The 20,599-nt window shown below is 44.1% G+C and overlaps 1 protein-coding gene across 1 annotated transcript in view; it reads left to right on the top strand.

The window, feature by feature from the left end:
* GOLGA4 (golgin A4) overlaps positions 1 to 20,599 on the top strand; it is a 227,626-nt gene that overhangs the window by 165,908 nt on the left and 41,119 nt on the right. Inside the window, 4 exon segments of the mRNA XM_068236570.1 lie at positions 7,223 to 7,291; positions 9,414 to 9,489; positions 17,165 to 17,268; positions 17,396 to 17,482. Coding sequence (XP_068092671.1) covers positions 7,223 to 7,291; positions 9,414 to 9,489; positions 17,165 to 17,268; positions 17,396 to 17,482 — 336 coding nt within the window.

Consider the following 20,599-nt stretch of genomic DNA (forward strand, 5'->3'; position numbering starts at 1 on the left):
ACAGCATATCGTAAAGGCTTGTTTTGTTGCTGCGATAAATGGATGGTCTAATTTATTGCCACTAGTTTGTATGGAGGGTGTCCATGGGTAGCCTCTTATCTGGGTGCCCATGATCTCTTGCTCTATCTTAACCCAATCTTTCTGGGTTGGTGAGGTTGTCCAGTCAGTAACCCGTACTAGGTGCGAGGCAAGGTGATATAGTTTTAGGTTAGGGAGGCCCGATCCCCCCCTGTCTAAGGGCAGGGAGAGAGTACTGTTACTTAGCCTTACTTTTTTATGGCCCCATATAAATTGGTTGAGTGAGGTTTGCAGATTTTTCAAAAAAGTTGGAGGAAGACGGACAGGGACTGTCTGAAAGAGGTACAGGAGTTGTGGGAGGATTGTCATTTTAATAGATGCCATCCTTCCAAACCACGACAGACCTTTAAGCTTATTCCAGCTTGTTAGTTCTTTCTGAATTTTGTCCCTGAGTGGACTGTAGTTGTAGTCAAACAGATTGTCTAGTTTCTCTGGTATCTTAATGCCAAGGTATGGGATTGCTTTTGTTTCCCATTTAAAGGGGAATCTCTCTCTACAAGTCATCACATCCTCTGCTTTGAGGGTAACATTAAGTGCGTAGGATTTGTCGTAGTTGATTTTTAGGTTGGAAATTAGTCCAAAATTATGGAGTGCTTGCATCAGGTTCGGGAGGGTGGTGAATGGGTTTGATAGAAAGAATAACATATCATCAGCAAAGGCTGCTATCTTGTATTCATCCCGACCAATCTTAATACCCTGAATATTTGCATTAGATCTGACCTGATTTAAGAAGGGCTCTAAGCAAAGAATATAAATTAAGGGGGATAATGGGCATCCCTGCCTAGTGCCGTTCGAGATAGGGAATGACTCCGAGAGAGAGAGGTTCGCCTTTACTTTAGCTGATGGATTGCTATACAGCAGGTTAACCCATGAGGTGAGTTGAGGGCCCAGTCCTAGATTGGAGAGTATTGCCCTAATGTAATCCCAGGAGACCCTGTCAAAGGCCTTCTCGGCATCGGTCGACAGCAGAAAGCCATCCGACCGACGCCGAGAAAGCCAATGCTGAATTCCAATAGCCTTGGTTGTGTTATCCCTGCCCTCCCTTCCAGGGACAAACCCAGCCTGGTCTTGATGGGTGAGCTGTGGAAGAAGCGGAGTGATTCTATTTGCCAGGGCCTTGGCAAATATCTTGATGTCACAATTAAGTAGTGAGATTGGCCTGTAGTTGTTACATAAGGTGGGGTCCTTTCCCTCCTTATGGATCACCGTCACGTGGGCTTCAAGGAGCTGCACGGAGGGGATGGTTTGGTCTGAAACGCTGTTGAATGCTTTAATGAAACAAGGTGCCAAGGCCTTGGCAAAGAGCTTATAATATTGGGCTGTGAGCCCATCAGGTCCTGGACTCTTCCCTGATTTCAAGTTTTTCACAATGTTTAAGAATTCCCCTTGATCTATTGGTAGTTCTAGTTCTTTTACCACATCTGTTTTTAATGGGCAGAATCCATGTTTTTGTAGGTATTCCTGGATTAGTTTATTTTTGTCTGTCTGAGAGGGTGTCTCTCTACCTGCTGAGTGGAGGTTATATAGGCCCAGGTAGTAGCTGCGGAAAGCTTCTAAGATTGCCGGGGTGGTGAAGTGATTTTGACCTTTAGGGTTGCTAATTGATGGGATTAGTTGTCTGGCCTTTTTACGTTTAAGTTTTCTAGCTAAGAATGTGCCTATTTTGTTGTCCCATTCATAGAGGGCTTTTTCTGTCTGGAGGATAGAATATTGTGCCTTCCTCTCTAAAGTCTGTTTAAGGTCTTGTCTTTTTTGTTGGAGGGAGGTTAGGGTGTCTTCCCTGAGATTCTTTTGGTGGGTCTGCTCTAGCTGAGAGATCTCTTTTAGTAGGGTCTGTATTCGAGAGTATTTTTCTTTCGTGCTCCCAGCTTAATAAGTTCCCCCCTTATGACTACTTTGTGGGCCTCCCAAATAGCCAGAGGTGAAGCATCACATGTTAAATTATGTTTCATATAGTCAGATAAGATCTTGGTGACTGCACAGGAGGACTCCAAATCCTCCAAAAGCTCCGGGTTTAGCTTCCAATTGAATTGGGAAGATTTCAGAAAGGGGATTTTAAGTTTTAAAAACACTGGTGCGTGGTCAGAGAAGGCTATAGAGCCTATATATGCCTTTGCGACATACTCTAAGTCGAGTTGGGTGATTAGTAAATGGTCAATGCGTGAGTACTTCCCATGTGGAGCAGAATAGTATGTAAAATCTCTACTTTGAGGGTTCAGAGTCCTCCAGGCATCCACCAAGGAGAGGTCATGTAGTCTGTCCCTAACCTTTCTTATTGTTTTATAAGGGAGTTGAGATTTGCCATTTGAAGTATCAATTGGTGGGTGCAGGGGTATGTTGAGATCATCTCCCCAGATAATCATGCCTTTAGCGTAATCTAGTAATTTGTTAGCAGTAGCAGTTAGGAACGACTCTTGTTTTTCATTAGGTGCATAAATCGAGGCTAAGGTAATATCCCTGTTACCTAGTGTGCAATGAACAAATATAAATCTACCCTCAGGGTCCGCTACGTGGTCCTTCACCTGTAGCTCACATGATTTATGTAGGAGGACAGAGACTCCTCTGGTTTTACCTGCTGGAGAAGTGGAGTGGTAGCTTCTGGTATAGTTTTTGTCCCTTAAATAGGGTATGTATCGATTGGAAAAATGCGTTTCCTGAATCATGGCGATCATGGCATTTTGGCTTTGGAGGAGGTGTAGGAGAGCCGAACGCCTTTCTGGGGTGTTAAGCCCATTGACATTATGGGATGTGACTGTCCAAAGGACTGAGTTCTTTTGTGGGGGCATTATGTCTGACACTGTGAAACTGCCACTCCACTTGACCGCCCCCTCACCACTTAGTAATGAGAAAAGGAGAGATATAGAATAGAGAGTAAGAATAGAGAGAGACAAAAGAGAAACAGCTATCATGAGCAAAAGCACAGATTAGTACAAATTGAGTATAAGAATCAGCTTAAGTGCTTCAACTGAGTTTAGAAGCCAGTACGGTGTAGACAGATCAGTCTATGACCTGTCTAGTTAGTTGACCGATTGAGGGTCAGTGCAGTTAGTTACACTGTGTGGGGGATTAAGTGACAGGAATCCAATCAATGGTACTCAGGAGAGTGTCCTGTGTCGACCCGCCACAATTTCCTGGTTTCAGAGTGCGTATGTGAGGTATGGGCCCAAACATATTGAATCTGGGAGACCCAGGGTCCAGCAGATCCAGATATAAGAGGCTCTAAGTATTAAGATCTTCAGCCTTCGCTGGTCTGTTTCGCTTTTAGGTTTCTTAGTTGTGCTATCTAGCAGTATACGCAACCTAAGAGCAGGAAATTAAGTTATATGAGCATAGCAGGTGATTAATGATTCTGGTATATAGCCAGCAACATAAAACCTTAAACTAGAGTAACCTTTAAACCATTATATCTATACGGCTGTGAACGACTTAACCATCTAAGCTAAACATTTTAACATTTGTATATATTGCATAGGAACAACTACGTAGTTAAGTATTGAGCATACAACGACTTGCGCACTGGGTTAGGTGGATATAACAGTATATAGTGCCTTATGAAGAATCCAGATCGGTTGTCCTGGGATAGAGGGCAAGCAAGGAGAGGGGGAAAAGAACATACCGGCATCATAATTAACTTAGAGATTAAGGCATAATAGGAAATGGGTGAACTCCGGCCTAGAGGGGCATGTCAAAAAACAAAAAGATTGAGCGAGCAGTAAAAAAGCCCTAGGAGGTAGTCACCCGTGAAGGGCCTAAAAAGTCGCCAAGTTAGGAGAACGAGAAGAAAGAAGAAGTCACTCATCTGCATTGTCTTGTAGGACGGGGCCTTGGTCGGCGTCACTCTCCTCAGATGCAGACCCGGCATTGTTTTCCTGTGGGTCATCATCAGCGAGTTCGGAGACTTGGCTAAAGCGCCTTCTGCGGGTTTGCTGGTGATCGCTGGAGTTGCTCGAAGTGCGGTCTCGTCTCCTCACAGACCCAGTGCGGTCCACCGCTGTGAGGGTCGGGGGTCCATCTCCAGTAGTTAGGTGTTGCCAGTCTGGAAGGTCTACTGTGGGGATATGGAAAGCTCTGCAGAAATATTCCAAGTCCAGCGGGTGCCTCAAGTTGGCTGTAATCGATCCCTTCGTTGCTTGTAGGCAGAAAGGGAAGCGCCAGCGGTAAACAATGCCGTTCTCTCTTAGGAGCTGTAACAATGGTTTCAGTGCCCTCCTTGTTTGCAAGGTGATAATCGACAGGTCCTGGTAGAGCTGGATAATGACATCATTGAAGTATATTTCATCTTGCTGTCTAGCTTTCTTCATAATTTCTTCTTTCAGTGAGAAGCTAGATAGGCAACAGATTATGTCGCGTGGGGGACCCTCTTCTCGTCCCTTGGGGCGAAGCGCACGGTGTGCTCTTTCTATTGCTATCGGGCTGTCCTTAGGTTTTTCTAATAGTTGGTTAAAGATGGCGGTTACAGCCTCGAGGATGGAGTCTTGGGTTACCGACTCAGGGAGGCCCCTTATTCTAATATTGTTGCGACGTCCTCTGTTGTCTAAGTCCTCCAATTTTTGCTGAAATTCGAACATCTTGTTGTCTTGCTTCACTGACTTGGTCTGCAAGTCACTTACTTGACTGCGGGTGTCCTCTCCTTCCTTCTCTAGGGAGGACAGTCTGGTGTGAATCTGCGTCACATCTTCTCTAAGGTCCGCTATGGCAGTGGAGAATGTTTCTTTTATATCTGCAGCTATCTCTCTCATGAATGCTAATGTCGGCATATTATTCAGCTTTTCTAGTACCTTGGAATCTTTTTGCCCACGAGTTGTGCCTGAAGAAGAGTCTTCTGTAGGGCTAGGTGAAGTGGCCGCCATAGTGGGAGAGGCGCGCCCTGCATTTCCATTCTTCTGCGCTCTAAACATCTCCGGAACGTTCTTGGGTGGTCGAGATGCTGTGTCCCCGGGGTTCTTAGAGGTCCCGGTAGTCTTTTTGTCCTCTTTCATGTTTGGGATTAGGCTGGAAACCAGGTTTTAGCGGGTGCACGGACGGAGCTCTCCTAGCAAGCAGCCATCTCAGAGCGGTGCCAAGCCACGCCCCTATTAGCAGTTGTTCTGTGAAGTTCTCAGGGGCGCTTCCTTCTACTTTCTCGGGTAGGCCCACAATACGAATATTTGACCGTCTGTTGCGGTTTTCGAGGTCTTCGTGTCGTTCTTTCAGAAGACGAACATCACGCTGGGTTTGAGAGGAGTCGCGCTCTAGGGGCTTTATCCTGTCCTCGATGGCGCTCACTCGGTCTTCCACCGAAGTAACTCTAGTGCGCAGGGACTGCATGTCTGCCCTAAGTAAACAAACAAACAAAACAAACACAGAACATTTATATCACGCTTTTCTCCTGGCGGACTCAAAGCGCCAGAGCTGCAGCCACCAGGACGCGCTCTATAGGCAGTAGCAGTGTTAGGGAGTATTGCCCAAGGTCTCCTACTGAATAGGTGCTGGCTTACTGAACAAGCAGAGCCGAGATTCGAACCCTGGTCTCCCATGTCAGAGGCAGCGCCCTTAACCATTACACTTTCCAGCCACCGCAAGTAGCGTTACATCAGACTTTACTTCTTCCAGCCTGGTAGTGATGTGTGTGAGCGATTCCTGGCAGGCTGCGATCCCTTGCAGAATGTCCTCTAGTGAGGGTTGGGGTGCCTCTTCCTCCTCCATGCCGATGCTATCTCGGGTGTCGCCATCTTGGGCATCTAGCCTGAACCTTTGAAGTATGGCTGCCGCTTCGGATCCGCGACAGGTCATCATGAAAGTCTGCCCAGTGATCGGCGATGCTGTTATCTAGGTGCAGGTGAAGTTTGTGTGGCTGCGAGGCCAACTGGCTTTAAGTACGGATAGATTTTTCGGTTGATTCGACGGGAGCTCACCGCTGCTGCGTCCTACTCCATGGACTTCCGGTCACGCCCCCTATATACCCCTTTAACTATAAGCCATCGTCCATTCTTATGCAGAGGTTGGAATACGACCATGTGACCAGGCAGTGCAGGAGTATGATTATGTACAGACTGCTCCATTAACCAGAAACATTGCAAATGTGATGACCCAGTAAAGCTTTCTGCAGACTGATATAAAGAAAAAGGTAGTGGCCTCAAGGAGTGCTGCTTACCCAAACGTAGAAAAAGGCATAGCAGCAGCACACCTCTGTATAAAAAGCCAAACTTTAATGAAACTTCTTTGAAATTGCATCAAACTATGACAGTATGCACTTTGGAGAGAGAGGTACAAATAAGGTGAGCGCTCTGCAGACACTTTTTCCCCCCCAAAATGAGCACTATAGTGATGGTAACAACTAGTCTGCATAAAATGCCACTTCACCCTAATTGGGCACTGAACCAATTCTCACACAGGGTCACCTTAAAGGACATCCGAGGGGAAAATAAGCTGATGATATAAACAATTGTATCTGTCCTCCTTCTCCTAAAAATTACTTCTTTTTTTTTTTAGATATCCCGCAGTTTTATTTTATATTTAAATCTAGTTTTTACTGTTTCATTGTCTCTGCTCAATGACACATGCATTGAGGTATGCCAGAGCTAAAATCTATAGACTATTGATCCTTTTTATCTCTTCCCAGCTCTCAGAAGCCATTTACTGACAGGAAAGTGTTTTATAGCTGTAATTCCTTATTAGTGAGGGTTACACTATTGTCCGACCCAGTCCCAACCTGGACAGAAACTGTCACTTGCATACATGATATTTAACTCTTTCAGGCAGAGAAAGGGAAAAAAAAGGAACACTGCATAGTTATTTGTGTGCTTGCCACTGTACATATACATGTCTATCTCATTATGTTACATGTCACCTTGGTTGTCCTTTAAAGGGAACCTATCGAATGCAGGAGAAAGAATTTTACTTACCTGGGGCTTTTGCCAGCCCCCTGCAGCCATCATGTGCCCGCACCTGTGTTGTATTTTTATTGAAGGTAGTTTTACATTGAACAGGTTGGGCATTATACTGTACAAGCCTTGAAGTTTTTAATGGAATTTACAGCTTTGTTCAGTCTTATCTAATGAAAGGAATGTATGTGTATGATATAAATATTCAATATTGTCATTTCTGTGCTTGATTCATTTCATAGAAGTTCAGTTTTTCATGTTTTTTTTTCTCCCTCATTTAGACTCAACTGGCCAAAAAGACTACCCAGCTGAATGAAGCCAAACTGAGCATGCAGGAGCTGAAAGAACAGGTGCAAAGACAGATAGACATAAAATAGTTAACACTTACCAATTTGCTCATTATACTGTACATATAAAAATATTGCTATGAATTAAGTTGGAAGTTTCTGCAACATCCAAAGCCAATCACTGCCATTAGCACGACACAGCGAAAACTTTGCTTTTCTTACCGAAGCCTCGGTTTTAGTTGCACAGAAGCTAAGCTCCGCCTCATTAAAGAAAACTGCCCTTACCTTTTCCCCCTGATGCTGTGCAAAGCATGATGGAATTTCTGATGATGTTAGATGATGTTGTGCTCGTTCTGCTATTTTGGTGCAAATTTTTTTTTTTTTTTTTATTTGAGATTCTTTTAAAACAGGGTGGGTAAGAGATATTACCCATCTATTTTAATTAACATAACTAATGTAACTTAATGACGGTGTGTTTGTTTAGGCTGAAGTTCCTCTTTAAGTCTGATAGGAAAGTCGTCGCCGCCGCCGTCCGGATCCATTCCCGCTCATCCCCGCGGGCGCTCCTTATATTCCACTCGATTCCCCGCTATTGTCCGCCCGTGGGGATCGAGCGGTTTCATTGGACCTGTCAGAAATGATCAATCGAGCCATCAGCGGCTTGGTTGATAAGGAATAATCGCGCTTTGTATTAGTATGTATTATGCCTACCATACAATTTTCAGATTTTTCTGTTAGATTATTTTCTGTAAAGTACTGGTAGAGACTGGTCATTATCTCTGGTGCATTGTCTTCTGGTTATCTCCTGCTGATTAGAACAATGCCGAATTGCTAGCAGATAGATGGTTAGATAGATCATTTCTAACATGTTGGATAGGATTTATCTGGCAAGTTGAGGTGCGTACACAAGCACTACGGCCGCCAACGACTGGTCCGTCAGACTCTCCCGCTGGGCGGACTTTCAGGCGACAGTAGCGCGTGTCTACGCACTGTTGGCGGGCTGATAAGGCTGTTTCTGAGCGATCCGCCCGGGGGATCGTTCAGAAACAGCCTTATCAGTCCGTCGACAGTGCGTACACACGCGCTACTGTCGCCTGAAAGTCCTCCCAGCGGGAGGGTCTGACGGAGCCGTCGTTGGCGGCCGTAGTGCGTGTGTACGCACCTTAAAGGTGCGTATACACGCACTACTGAAGAGAATGACAGGTCTGTCAGACCCTCCCGCTGGGTGGTCGTTCTGACAGTAGTGCATGTGTACAGTCTGTCTGCAGACTGATACGGCTGTTTCTGGATCGTTCAGAAACAGCATTATCAGTCTGCAGACAGACTGTACACACGCACTACTGTCGGGAGAACGACCGCCCAGCGGGAGGGTCTGATGGACCCGTCCTCTTTAGTAGTGCGTGTGTACGCACCTTAAATCTAGCAGAAAATCTAACAGAAAATTGTATTGTGTGTACCTGGCATTACATAGCATGTACTCTTCTAAAGGTGATTCCTTTATCGCACAATGGACCTAGTGCACAACAGTGCAGTAAAGTTACCGTGGGCAGGGCAATTTTACCATCTCTAATGCTGGGGAGCACCACACATTAACTCTTTAGCACCACAAGTGCTACTGGGGTAAAATTACCATAGCAATGCACACGTTAACCTGTTAAAGCCAGCAGCGCTAAAGAGTTAATGTGCAGTGCTCCCCCCGGCGTTTGGCAATGGTAAAATTGCTGTGCGCTCCCTGCGCACAGCAACTTTACCTCACTGTTGTACATCAGGCCCATTGTCTGAACTGGCAAGAACAGCATTGCTCGTGTTGCTAACAGAGGAGTACATTGTTGCTTCCTCTTTAGTCAAAGTGCTGCTGACTCCTCATTCTCAAATTAACATATTGACAAACTTCTCAGTTTCTATTGAAGACATTTTTACAAAATGTAAAAGCATTTAGGCAGTTCCTGGCCATCTACCAAGAAATTGTGTTTTTGAATTGTCAGTGAGTGACAGAGTGACAGCCTCTATTGCTTTGATGAATCTGCTTCCTTCAAAATTATTATTAGTACATTTCTGAGTTGAAAAGCTTCCAGGGAAAAAATATATTTTTTTTAAATATCATGAATAGTCTAGTATTTTTTTCAAATGAATGCAGATTAAGCACTTAGCCTGTTGTAATTTTTTTTTCTTCTCATCTGCACAGATAAATGTTTTGGAAGACCAGTTAAAAAAATACACTCGTGGTATTTTTGTTTCTCCTTTTGGCACTCCCTATAAAGGTGAGGAATAATACTGTTAATTATAATCTTGGTTTGTTGTTGACAATCTTTGCTAAACTTTAAGGAGAATAAATGACACTTTGTAAGGTTTATTCCATGCCATCCTGAAATTTGTTTAGAAAAATAAGGCTGCAAAGAGCTCCGTTAGGATTCTATATGTTTAAAGGACTTGCAGGAGTGAAAGATGGACGGTTGTAGTCACATGATATGGTTGCCAGTCAGTTAGGTCTTGTGCAAGTGTTAGGCTTCTGTCACCTGAAACAATCATTTGTGTTGGGGGGGGGGAGGGGGGCTGACAGTCTGATATCTGTGTAGGCATGCTCCATCCTCCACTCTCGGGCTATTGCAATCAACCATATTGTATTTTTGAGGGGCGATTTAATTATTTTACCACTTCCTTGATGGTTTCCCCTCCAGCCTCCATAGTGCACTTTGTACAGTGGCTTGCAAAAGTATTCGGCCCCCTTGAAGTTTTCCACATTTTGTCACATTACTACCACAAACATCAATCAATTTTATTGGAATTCCACATGAATGACCAATACAAAGTGCTGTACACGTGAGAAGTGGAACGAAAATCATACATGATTCCAAACATTTTTTACAAACCAATAACTGCAAAGTGGGGTGTGTGTAATTATTCAGCCCCCTTTGGTCTGAGTGCAGTCAGTTGCCCATAGACATTGCCTGATGAGTGCTAATGACTAAATAAAGTGCACCTGTGTGTAATCTAATGTCAGTACAAATACAGCTGCTCTGTGACGGCCTCCGAGGTTGTCTAAGAGAATAATGGTAGCAACAACACCATGAAGTCCAAACAACACACCAGACAGGTCAGGGATAAAGTTATTGAACTTTAAAGCAGGCTTAGGCTACAAAAAGATTTCCAAAGCCATGAACATCCCACGGAGCACTGTTCAAGCGATCATTCATAAATGGAAGGCACAACTGTAAACCTACCAAGACAAGGCCGTCCACCTAAACTCACAGGCCGAACAAGGTGAGCGCTGATCAGAAATGAAGTCAAGAGGCCCATGGTGACTCTGGACGAGCTGCAGAGATCTACAGCTCAGGTGGGGGAATCTGTCCATAGGACAACTATTAGTCTTGCACTGCACAAAGTTGGCCTTTATGGAAGAGTGGCAAGAAGAAAGCCATTGTTAACAGAAAAGCATAATAAGTCCCATTTGCAGTTTGCCACAAGCCATGTGGGGGACACAGCAAACATGTGGAAGAAGGCGCTCTGGTCAGGTGAGACCAAAATGGAACGTTTTGGCCAAAATGTAAAACGCTATGTATGGCGGAAAACTAACACTGCACATCACTCTGAACACACCATCCCCACTGTCAAATATGGTGGTGGCAGCATCATGCTCTGGGGGTGCTTCTCTTCAGCAGGGACAGGGAAGCTGGTTAGAGTTGATGGGAAGATGGATGCAGCCAAATACAGGGCAATCTTGGAAGAAAACCTCTTGGAGGCTGCAAAAGACTTGAGACTGGGGTGGAGGTTCACCTTCCAGCAGGACAACGACCCTAAACATAACGCCAGGGCAACAATGGAAGGGTTTAAAACAAAACCTATCTAAGTGTTAGAATGGCCCAGCCAAAGTCCAGATCTAAATCCAATCGAGAATCTGAGGCAAGATCTGAAAATTGCTGTTCACAAACGCTGTCCATCTAATCTGACTGAGCTGGAGCTGTTTTGCAAAGAAGAATGGGCAAGGTTTTCAGTCTCTAGATGTTCAAAGCTGGTAGAGACATACGGCATTGGCTGAATAGAGTACTGGTTAAGGGCACTGCCTTTGACATGGGAGGCCAGGGTTCAAATCCTGGCTAGGGTCAGTACCTATTCAGTAAGGAGTTCAAGGCAAGACTCCCTAACTCTGCAGAGTGGCCTCCTGAGTGCGTCCCAATGGCTGCAGCTCTTGAGCGCTTTGAGTCCGACAGGAGAAAAGCGCTATACAAATGTTCGATTATTATTTATATTATTATTACCCTAAAAGACTGGCAGCTGTAATTGCAGCAAAAGGTGGTTCTACAAAGTATTGACTCAGGGGGCTGAATAATTATGCACACCCCACTTTGCAGTTATTTATTTGTAAAAAAAAATGTTTGGAATCCTGTATGATTTTTGTTCCACTTCTCTTGTGTAAACCACTTTGTATTGGTCATTCATGTGGAATTCCAATAAAATTGATTGATGTTTGTGGTAGTAATGTGACAAAATGTGGAAAACTTCAAGGGGGCCGAATACTTTTGCAAGCCACTGTATATGTGTGGGGTTCACTGTGCACACTAAGGTGTACTGTATATGTGTGGGGTTCACTGTGCTTACTGAGTAGTACTGTATATGTGTGGGTTTCGCTGTGCACACTAAGGGGTAGTGTATATGTTTGGGGTTCACCGTGCACACAAAAGGGTACTTTATATGGGTGGGGATCACTTTACACACTATTATTATAAGATTACCTTAGCCATTGTAAATGTACAGAAAATAATGTGACTCTGGACTGTACAGTAGACTATTTTTTTTTCTCACATAATAATTGGATGCCCTGCTAAAGATGGATCTTCATAGCAGCAAAGTAAATATTAAGGGTACATGTTAATACAAAATAGAGTTTCCACTTCCTGTTTTAATCGACCATTATTTTTTTTATTATGAAAATAAAAATCCCAGTAGGGAAAAGAATATTGCTAGGGCAGATTTATCATAAAAAGCTGAAGAAAAATGTGATTAAAACTGATTCAAAAAGATGCTTTAGAGCAGGGGTCCCCAAACACTTTCGGTCAAGGGCCGGGTCAACATACTTCAGACTGCTGGGGGGTGGAACATGCATAAAATGTTTTTGAAGAATATGACATTGAATGTAGGGGATTGATTTTCCCCAATAATGCGCGGAGCAGCAGCCATTCAGTCATGCGGCGCCTGTAGAACGTCTTTGTGCACCAGACAGTGAAGCATACCCAGGTGACAACCTGCCGTCCAGTTGGCCAGCAGTGTCACCTGATGCAGAATTGGAAGCCAGCAAATTACTGCTCGCTGGTTTCTACAGTATGTGGATGGGTGGTGCCAGCACTGCTATTCTATATGAGGGCCGTCGATATATTAAAAGATGCAAAGAAGCACCCCGACACTGCGCTCATACAGGGTTAAACAAGTCCAATATGGGCATGCAAACGACCACTAGTCAGTGTAATATAGACAAAATGTTGTATTGGTGGGAGCGCTCTTCCCAGATGCGTGCACCATCAATCGATCAAAGTCTTTTGTGTATATGGATAAGCGCTGAATGCTTGCTTGCACGTCAAGTACAGATGCAGATAAAATAAGCCCCCCCTTCGGGGAAAGACTCACCAGATGTTGCGGCCTTCAGGGCCCGTTATCGCTTTCGGGGTATTGGCCACCCCGCAGCCTCACTGGCAATCCACAGGTTACTGCTCCAATTCCTTAAAGTTGACCTTCTATTAAATAAGGTCTGCAGCGCTTATGAGTTAATCTGGCATCCCTTTGCAACAACAGGATCCTCTCCAATCTGCTCCTCGGTGTCAGTCTTTTTAACCACTTCGCATCCAGACCTTGCTTCTCCCCGGCATGCTTTGCTGCGTAGCAGGCTTCCAGTGAAGAATGCTTGGATTGTGCACTGCTACTATACGTCTTTAACCTCAATAACGAAATCCTTGTATATGACAAAAGATTTTTATTTAGCACAGGCAACGCGTTTCGCGGGTCCAAGCCCGCTTCATCAGGCCAATAAAAGTGCCAAATGAACAAGTCGATATGGCAAAGGGAGCCTCCCTTAAAGAGAACCCGAGGTGGCCTTGTATTACGTAAGTGGGGCACAGAGGCTGGTTGGGCACACTAACACCAGCCTCTGTTGCCCCATCGTGTGTCTCAAAGACCCCCCTGCTCGCCGCTATACCCCCGCAGTGCTGGCGACACGCAGCGTGTCGCCAGCACAATGTTTACTCTAGCGCTGTCTGTCAGCGCCGCTCCGCCGCCTCCCCCGCATCGCCGCTACCTGCCCTCGTCCCTTCCCTCCCGCTGATTGGAGGGAAGGGACGAGGGCGGGTAGCGGCGATGCGGGGGAGGCGGCGGAGCGGCGCTGACAGACAGCGCTAGAGTAAACATTGTGCTGGCGACGCGCAGCGTGTCGCCAGCACTGCGGGGAGTATAGCGGCGAGCAGGGGGGTCTTTGAGACACACGATGGGGCAACAGAGGCTGGTGTTAGTGTGCCCAACCAGCCTCTGTGCCCCACTTACGTAATACAAGGCCACCTCGGGTTCTCTTTAAAAAGACTGACACTGAGGAGCAGATTGGAGAGGATCCTGTTGTTGCAAAAGGATGCCAGATTACCTCATAAGCGCTGCAGACCTTATCTAATAGAAGGTCAACTTTAAGGAATTGGAGTAGTAACCTGTGGATTGCCAGTGAGGCTGCGGGGTGGCCAATACCCCGAAAGTGATAACGGGCCCTGAAGGCCGCAACATCTGGTGAGTCTTTTCCCGAAGGGGGGGCTTATTTTATCTGCATCTGTACTTGACGTGCAAGCAAGCATTGAGCGCTTATCCATATACACAAAAGACTTTGATATATTAAAAGATGCAGTGGGCCACATCTATAAGTTATACATTTTGTGTTTGGGGGCCAGTGACAAAGACTCAGGGGGCCGCATTCGGCCCGCGGGCCGTAGTTTGAGGACCACTGCTTTAGGGGTTGCTCCCAAAAGGTATTTACCTTCATGTTTAGTGATCCTGTCCTAAAGTCTGTTATTTATGGCACAGGACATACTAAAGTATCTACACATCTAGTGCATAATCGACTTCCCAAGTCATCCAAAATAGCGCTATTGACCTTCAAACCAGACCAGATTTCCTTGATGCAGTATGCGTTTATCACACATGACTTTACTGCAGTTCACAGTTGCAGTGGCTTGGAGTGGATTGTTTACAGTTTAGTTGCTTGTGTAATCCTGACAGATTTGCCTATTAGATTCTTCCTTGTTGATTCTGGTGCCTGCATCAACTTAGCTATGCAATGCAGACTTTGTGTTTTTGTGAGGCATGAATGTGAATTGATGGATAAAAGACTATTGAACCATTGATCTTTTAAGTTCGGAGATAACAAATTTCTTTTGTTTGTTAAAAATAAAGTATGTTTTAGTAACACTGCAGACAATTGTGCAGTGCTGTTTGCCTATTTAATTCAGTCCAGAATATGCATGTTAATGTTATGTCCTGCTTTGTTAGTGTTATGGCACAAACCCTTAGTTCAACTCTTGTAATTCTACATCTGCTGTCTGAAGAATAAAACACACAAAAAAGTTAAGCCCTATTAACAACTACAGTCTTCGGAAATGCCACATTGAAAGGGTAGCAGTGTGTATCCTGACCACTAGGCGGCACTTAACCACTTAAAGCGGAACTGTAAATAGATTTTAAACAGTGTTTCACTTACCTGGGGCTTCTGCAAGCCCCCAGCAGCCGCCCTGTCCCGCACCGGTCCTGCCCGAGCCTCCGTTCTCCCGCTGCCATTCCGTTCTGTTCCTAGACTTCTAAGTCGATGCCAGCGCGGCTCTGGCCAAGCGTATCTTTTCTTTACGTTCCCCTCTGCAATAGCAGGGGACGCGAAGAAAGGATACGCGTGGCCAGAGCCGCGCAGGCGCAGTGGCCCGGTGGAAAGACCGAAAGCAGCTAGCGGCGGGAGAACGGAGGCTCGGGCAGGACCGGCACGAGACAGGGCGGCTGCTGGGAGCTTGCAGAAGCCCCAGTTAAGTGAAAGACTTTGTTTAAAAACTATTTGCAATTCCGCTTTAAGGAGCACAGGCTAATGCCTAGTACACACCATACAATTTTCTGTAATGCTGGGCATACACGGTTAGATCCGGCGGCACGATTAGCCACCGGATCGACTCCCGCCGCGTCCCCACAGCCGCCCGGATCGATTCCCGCTCATCCCCGCCGGTATCGAGTGGGGAATCGATCCATGCGGTGATCGGACCTGTCGGAAATTATCAATCGAGCCATCAGCTGCTCGATTGATAACAAAATATCTGCCCGTGTATGCCCAGCATTAGATTTACTTGCCAGATAGATAATTTCCAACATGTTGGAAATTATCTATCTAACCATCTATCTGCCAAGCAATTAAGCATTGTTCTACTCAGCAGGAGATAACCAGAAGACAATGCACCAGAGATAATGACCAGTCTCTAGCAGTACTTTATAAAAAATAATCTAATTACAGAAAATCTTACAGAAAATTGTATGGTGCGTACTATGAATTCACCCAACTAGGCTATTTTTTTACAATTCAGTGCTCCGCAGCTTTAACAACCCGCTGCAGAGCCATGCAGCTTAGCAGCCAAATTAATCTTGGCTCCTTTTCTTCCCACCAACGGAGCGTTCTGTTGGTGGGCTCTGATCACTGCTGCACGCTGGGTTTTTTTTTTTATTTTTTTTTTTATTTTTTACTTAAATAAATGTGACTATTTTTTTTTTTTATTTCCCCCCGATGGTCAATCAGGGGATCCTCTCTCATAGGCCTCAGCCGCTTCGGCGGGACAGCCAAGTGACAGTGCTGTCCCCAGTACAGCGCTGCAATAGATCGCATCGCTGTACAAGTGAAAAAAATACGTCCGTCTTTTCTTTAGTCTGCCAGCAACGATCGCCGCTGGCAGACTGTTGACGGAGCTCAGCTCCCCCACTCAAGCGGGGATGTACTAATCTCCTCCCCAGGACTTGAAGCCAGTCGGCGTTAGGCAGTCCTGGGGGAGCCACTTTGCGGCCGCCAATTGACGTTAGGCGGTCGCAAGGAGGTTAAAATGGTTAAAGAGGTCTATTCCACATATAGGCTGATATGCAATTAACTTTTCTCCAAGGTGATCTTTTCAAATTTGTCAATAAAATGCCCTTAAAACCACCAGTAAGCAAAAAAAAAAAAAATACTCCAAATAAAATTTATAAAGCTTGGTCAACTACTTTTTAGTGCTCTTTTAATTGCAAAGTACTGAAACGTTATTCTAAATAGAAGTTGAAAAATTGTCTCCTAGGAGAAAACTGAAGAGAAAAAAATGAGTTGTACTGTATATGGGGCATAGTTGCTTAAGAAATTTACATCTGAGTTTTTTGTTTAGGCAGATGGTAACTGGTAGTTCTTAGCAGCAACTTTGAATAGACTGCAGAAGAACTGTGCCTTGGAAGCTTTTCATATATTGAACACTGAGGCTTAACCCTTTCAGTGTCTTCTGCAAAACTTAATTTTACTTTTTTAGGATTTCCATACATGTAATGAAGACTTTTTCTTTACATAAATGTTCTCTTGCTGTGGCTAATCTTTTATTGCAGAGAGGAAGTTCTGCATTTAGTTTCACATACCTTGATGGTCCATGCCTTGAAACAGCCCTGGTTTAGGTGCACACAGAAATATGCCCAATGTGCGAAAATGGGTTGAATGGGTTTCAAAGCCTTAACTTTAAAATTGAAATTTACGTTATACTGGTGCATTTTGAAAGCATGTGTTTTAATAAAGTGTAAATTAGCATTTTAATTTTTCTTTAAAAAAAAAAAAAAAATGGTTGCTGTGCCTTCTAACATTGTGTAATTTGAAGTACTGTATCTAATTGTAATGATATGAGTTTTACAAAATTGTTTGTATTCTTATATTCTGTACAGATGAGAACCATAGGCATGGCGATATCAATGTCTTTGGAGAGCCTACTGAATTTGAATATCTGAGAAAAGTAATGTTTGAATACATGATGGGGCGGGAAACTAAGGTAAGAGAGTTTATCTGCTTTGTAAATCCATGCATTATTTCATCGTATACGTATCCATGAAGTAGCAAGTTTATTGCAATGCACCTTCTCCCTCAATTTTATTTGAATCTTTCTTTTTTTAACACAGACAATGGCAAAAGTTATTACGACTGTGCTGAAATTTCCAGCTGATCAAGCCCAGAAGATTCTAGAGCGTGAGGATGCACGGCCTGGGGTGAGCTTTCCTCTAATGTTCGGAATATTTAATTTTGTGAAATGCTTTGATGGTTCAGGAGTAGGGATGATCAATGAGATGCAAATACTTCTGAAATTATGCAAATGTTTATGCAAATATATGCAGTTTGAAAATGGTCCAATCAATTTAACCTCCCTGAGGTTCAATTTCCCCAGGATTTTGGTGCAAAAAGTGATCCAATTAATTTTCATAATTTTTATTCCCTGTAACTTGCCCAAATGTGTCAAGCAATGGTCTAGGTTACAGTGCAGGAGAGTATTGATGTGTATGCACATCAATACCGTTTGCAGCATGTTTTGTGTTGATGTGCATAACTGTCAATACCACCTGGGAGGTTAAACCCATTGATTGGTCTATTTTCAAGCTGCATAATAATTTGCATACATTTGCATCAACTTGGAATAATTTTCAGGAGATATTGGTTACAAATTGCTCAATTAGTTTTGTAGTATCCACCTCCATGCGCTTATTTATTATGTGTATTATGAACAGAGATAAAATGACAGCAAAGTAATTAATTTACTATTTATTGTATTTATAAAGTGCCAGCATATTATGCAACACTGATTAATGTTGTGGAAGACAGAAGTGTTCTGTCTGCTGTTTTCAAGCCCTGCCCACAGTTTATATTCAGGCAAGATGCATACAGACTAATATAATGGTATATAAAATTAAGATAAACAAATGTGTTGGCAGTGGAGATTTCATTTTTGGGTGTATCTTCTACATCTAAACGTTTGCTATTCATTAATATATGAAGAAAAAGCACAGTTCCTTGAAAAAAATTCTCTGAAAGAAAAAGTTGTCAATAAGTTTAGGGCTATGGATCAGATGCTTCCTTTCAATCGTATTGTTCAGTAGGCCTTACATGTTTTACTTTTAGGCTGCTTTCACAGTGGGACGTTACAGGTGCACGTTAGAGCAGCCTGTAACGCACCCCACCGCACAGTAATGGAAAACCAATGGGCTGTTCACAGTGCCCACGTTGCGTTACAGTGTAACGCTGGACGTTTAAAGGAAGTGCAGCATGCTGTGCGTTATAGGTGGTTTTAGCCGCGTTAGACTGTTTGCACATGCTCAGTAATGTGTGTTTTTGTTTTTTTTTTGGTTTTTTTGGTGCAGGAGAGGAGGAGGGGAGAGTCCGCTATTGTGGCCAGCCACATGGCTAATTAATATGCACTGCACTGTTTACTTCCTGGAGCAGCTGCTTATTGGCTTGCGGGACCACGTGATGCGGAGTGCTCCGATCACGTGGTCTCCACAGTCTTTTGCCGCATGCGCCGTTTTCGTCCGACAGTATGCATCAAATAGTACGCATCACGGACGCATCAAGAGACGCATAACGCGGCTCTATATAACGTCCAACTTCAAAGCTCACATGCGTTGCGTTAGGGGCACGTTATGCGACCTTAACGTTGCATCTAACGCAACGTCTTAGTGGGAAAGAGCCCTTAGTATCAAGTGGATCTCATCCTTAGCGTGGAGTCTGGAGGCCTTCAGTACCTACTGTGAAGCCGACTCTCTGACTCATAGGAACACATTCCATATTTGCCTGTTTAAATACATAGACGGATGAACATTTTGCACTAGAATGTATTCAGATTGTGTTGTAAGAAATTAAGCATTGGATAAGAAATAACTTTACTAAAAGTGCTTAAATCTGGAATACTCTAATTTCCTGTAGATAAACTTGGTATAGAGACCCAAAGTTATTAACCACTTAAAGAGAACCCGAGGTGGGTTTGAAGAATATTATCTGCATACAGAGGCTGGATCTGCCTTAACAGCCTAGCCTCTGTTGCTATCCCAAACCCCCCTAAGGTCCCCCTGCACTCTGCAATCCCTCATAAATCACAGCCACGCTGCTGACAAACAGCTTGTCAGAGCTGGCTGTGTTTATCTCTATAGTGTCAGTCTGCTGCTCTCCCCGCCTCCTGCAGAACTCCAGTCCCCGCCTGCATCCCTTCCCTCCCTGCTGATTGGAGGGAAGGGACGGGGGCAGGGACAGAGCTATGCAGGAGGCGGGGGAGCAGCTGAGACTGACACTACAGATGTAAACACAGCCTCACAGCATGGCTGTGATTTATGAGGGATTGCAGAGTGCAGGGGGACCTTAGTGGGGTTTGGGATAGCAACAGAGGCTGGGCTGTATAGGCAGATCCAGCCTCTGTATGCAGATAACATTCTTTAAACACACCTCGGGTTCTCTTTAAGGACCATTTCATATTTGATTTTATGAAATATCAGTCAAAAGCAATTGAAAACTGCCCACACAAGAATACACTGTTATAGATCCTCTTGGATTATCACAAGAGTGGGCTGGCACTGTAATGCATTTGGACACCTTTTTTCCTGGTCAAAAAACGTGCACTCATGGTAATTTATGTATGCGCTTTGACTGAAAATTATTAGTATTAATAAAAGTATTAATAAAAGTATTGCACCTGGTTCAGGAATGATATTGCTAACAAATTGTAAGTGTGCTCCTCTCACAGGGACAGCTGTACCCAGAACTTTTCATTTCACATGTCAAGTTGTTTCAGATCTTTAGGGCCCAAACCCAATAGCAGCCTTTTCTAAGCGCTAGTGTTTTGAAAAGCTCTTGCTAATGCAATGCTATAGTTGATTTTTATAAAATCACATTGCTCAGTGGGATCACACCCATAGCATTACATTAGCAAGAGCTTTTTAAATCACAAGCGCTTAGAAATGGCTTAGTAAAGTACTGCTAGTGGGTTCCAGGCCTTAATCATTATCTACTTCTATAGTGAAGACTTATAAATGTTCAGTGTTGATTCACAACCTGTCCTTCCTGTATAAACCATTTTCCAGTAAGCTTTACGAAGCTTTAGTTTCTGAAGGTTTGTCCGAGTAAGGTTCACCCTATGCATGTGAGTTTCTCAGGGCATTTCAGTAGCAGTAGAGTATTGCACCATGTTAGCTATTGTATAATTTTAGCCTGTAGAGTATTGTACCATGGTCAGGCCATTTCAATCACTCTGATAAAATATGACCATGATCTGTTGCTCCCACTGTGCACAGATTTTTTGGCATTTTACCAATCCATAAGATGTTGGGAGGTGGAGCCGAGAGAGA

Source organism: Hyperolius riggenbachi, chromosome 5 (genome assembly GCF_040937935.1).
Source record: "Hyperolius riggenbachi isolate aHypRig1 chromosome 5, aHypRig1.pri, whole genome shotgun sequence".
In the NCBI taxonomy this organism is placed as follows: Eukaryota; Metazoa; Chordata; class Amphibia; order Anura; family Hyperoliidae; genus Hyperolius; species Hyperolius riggenbachi.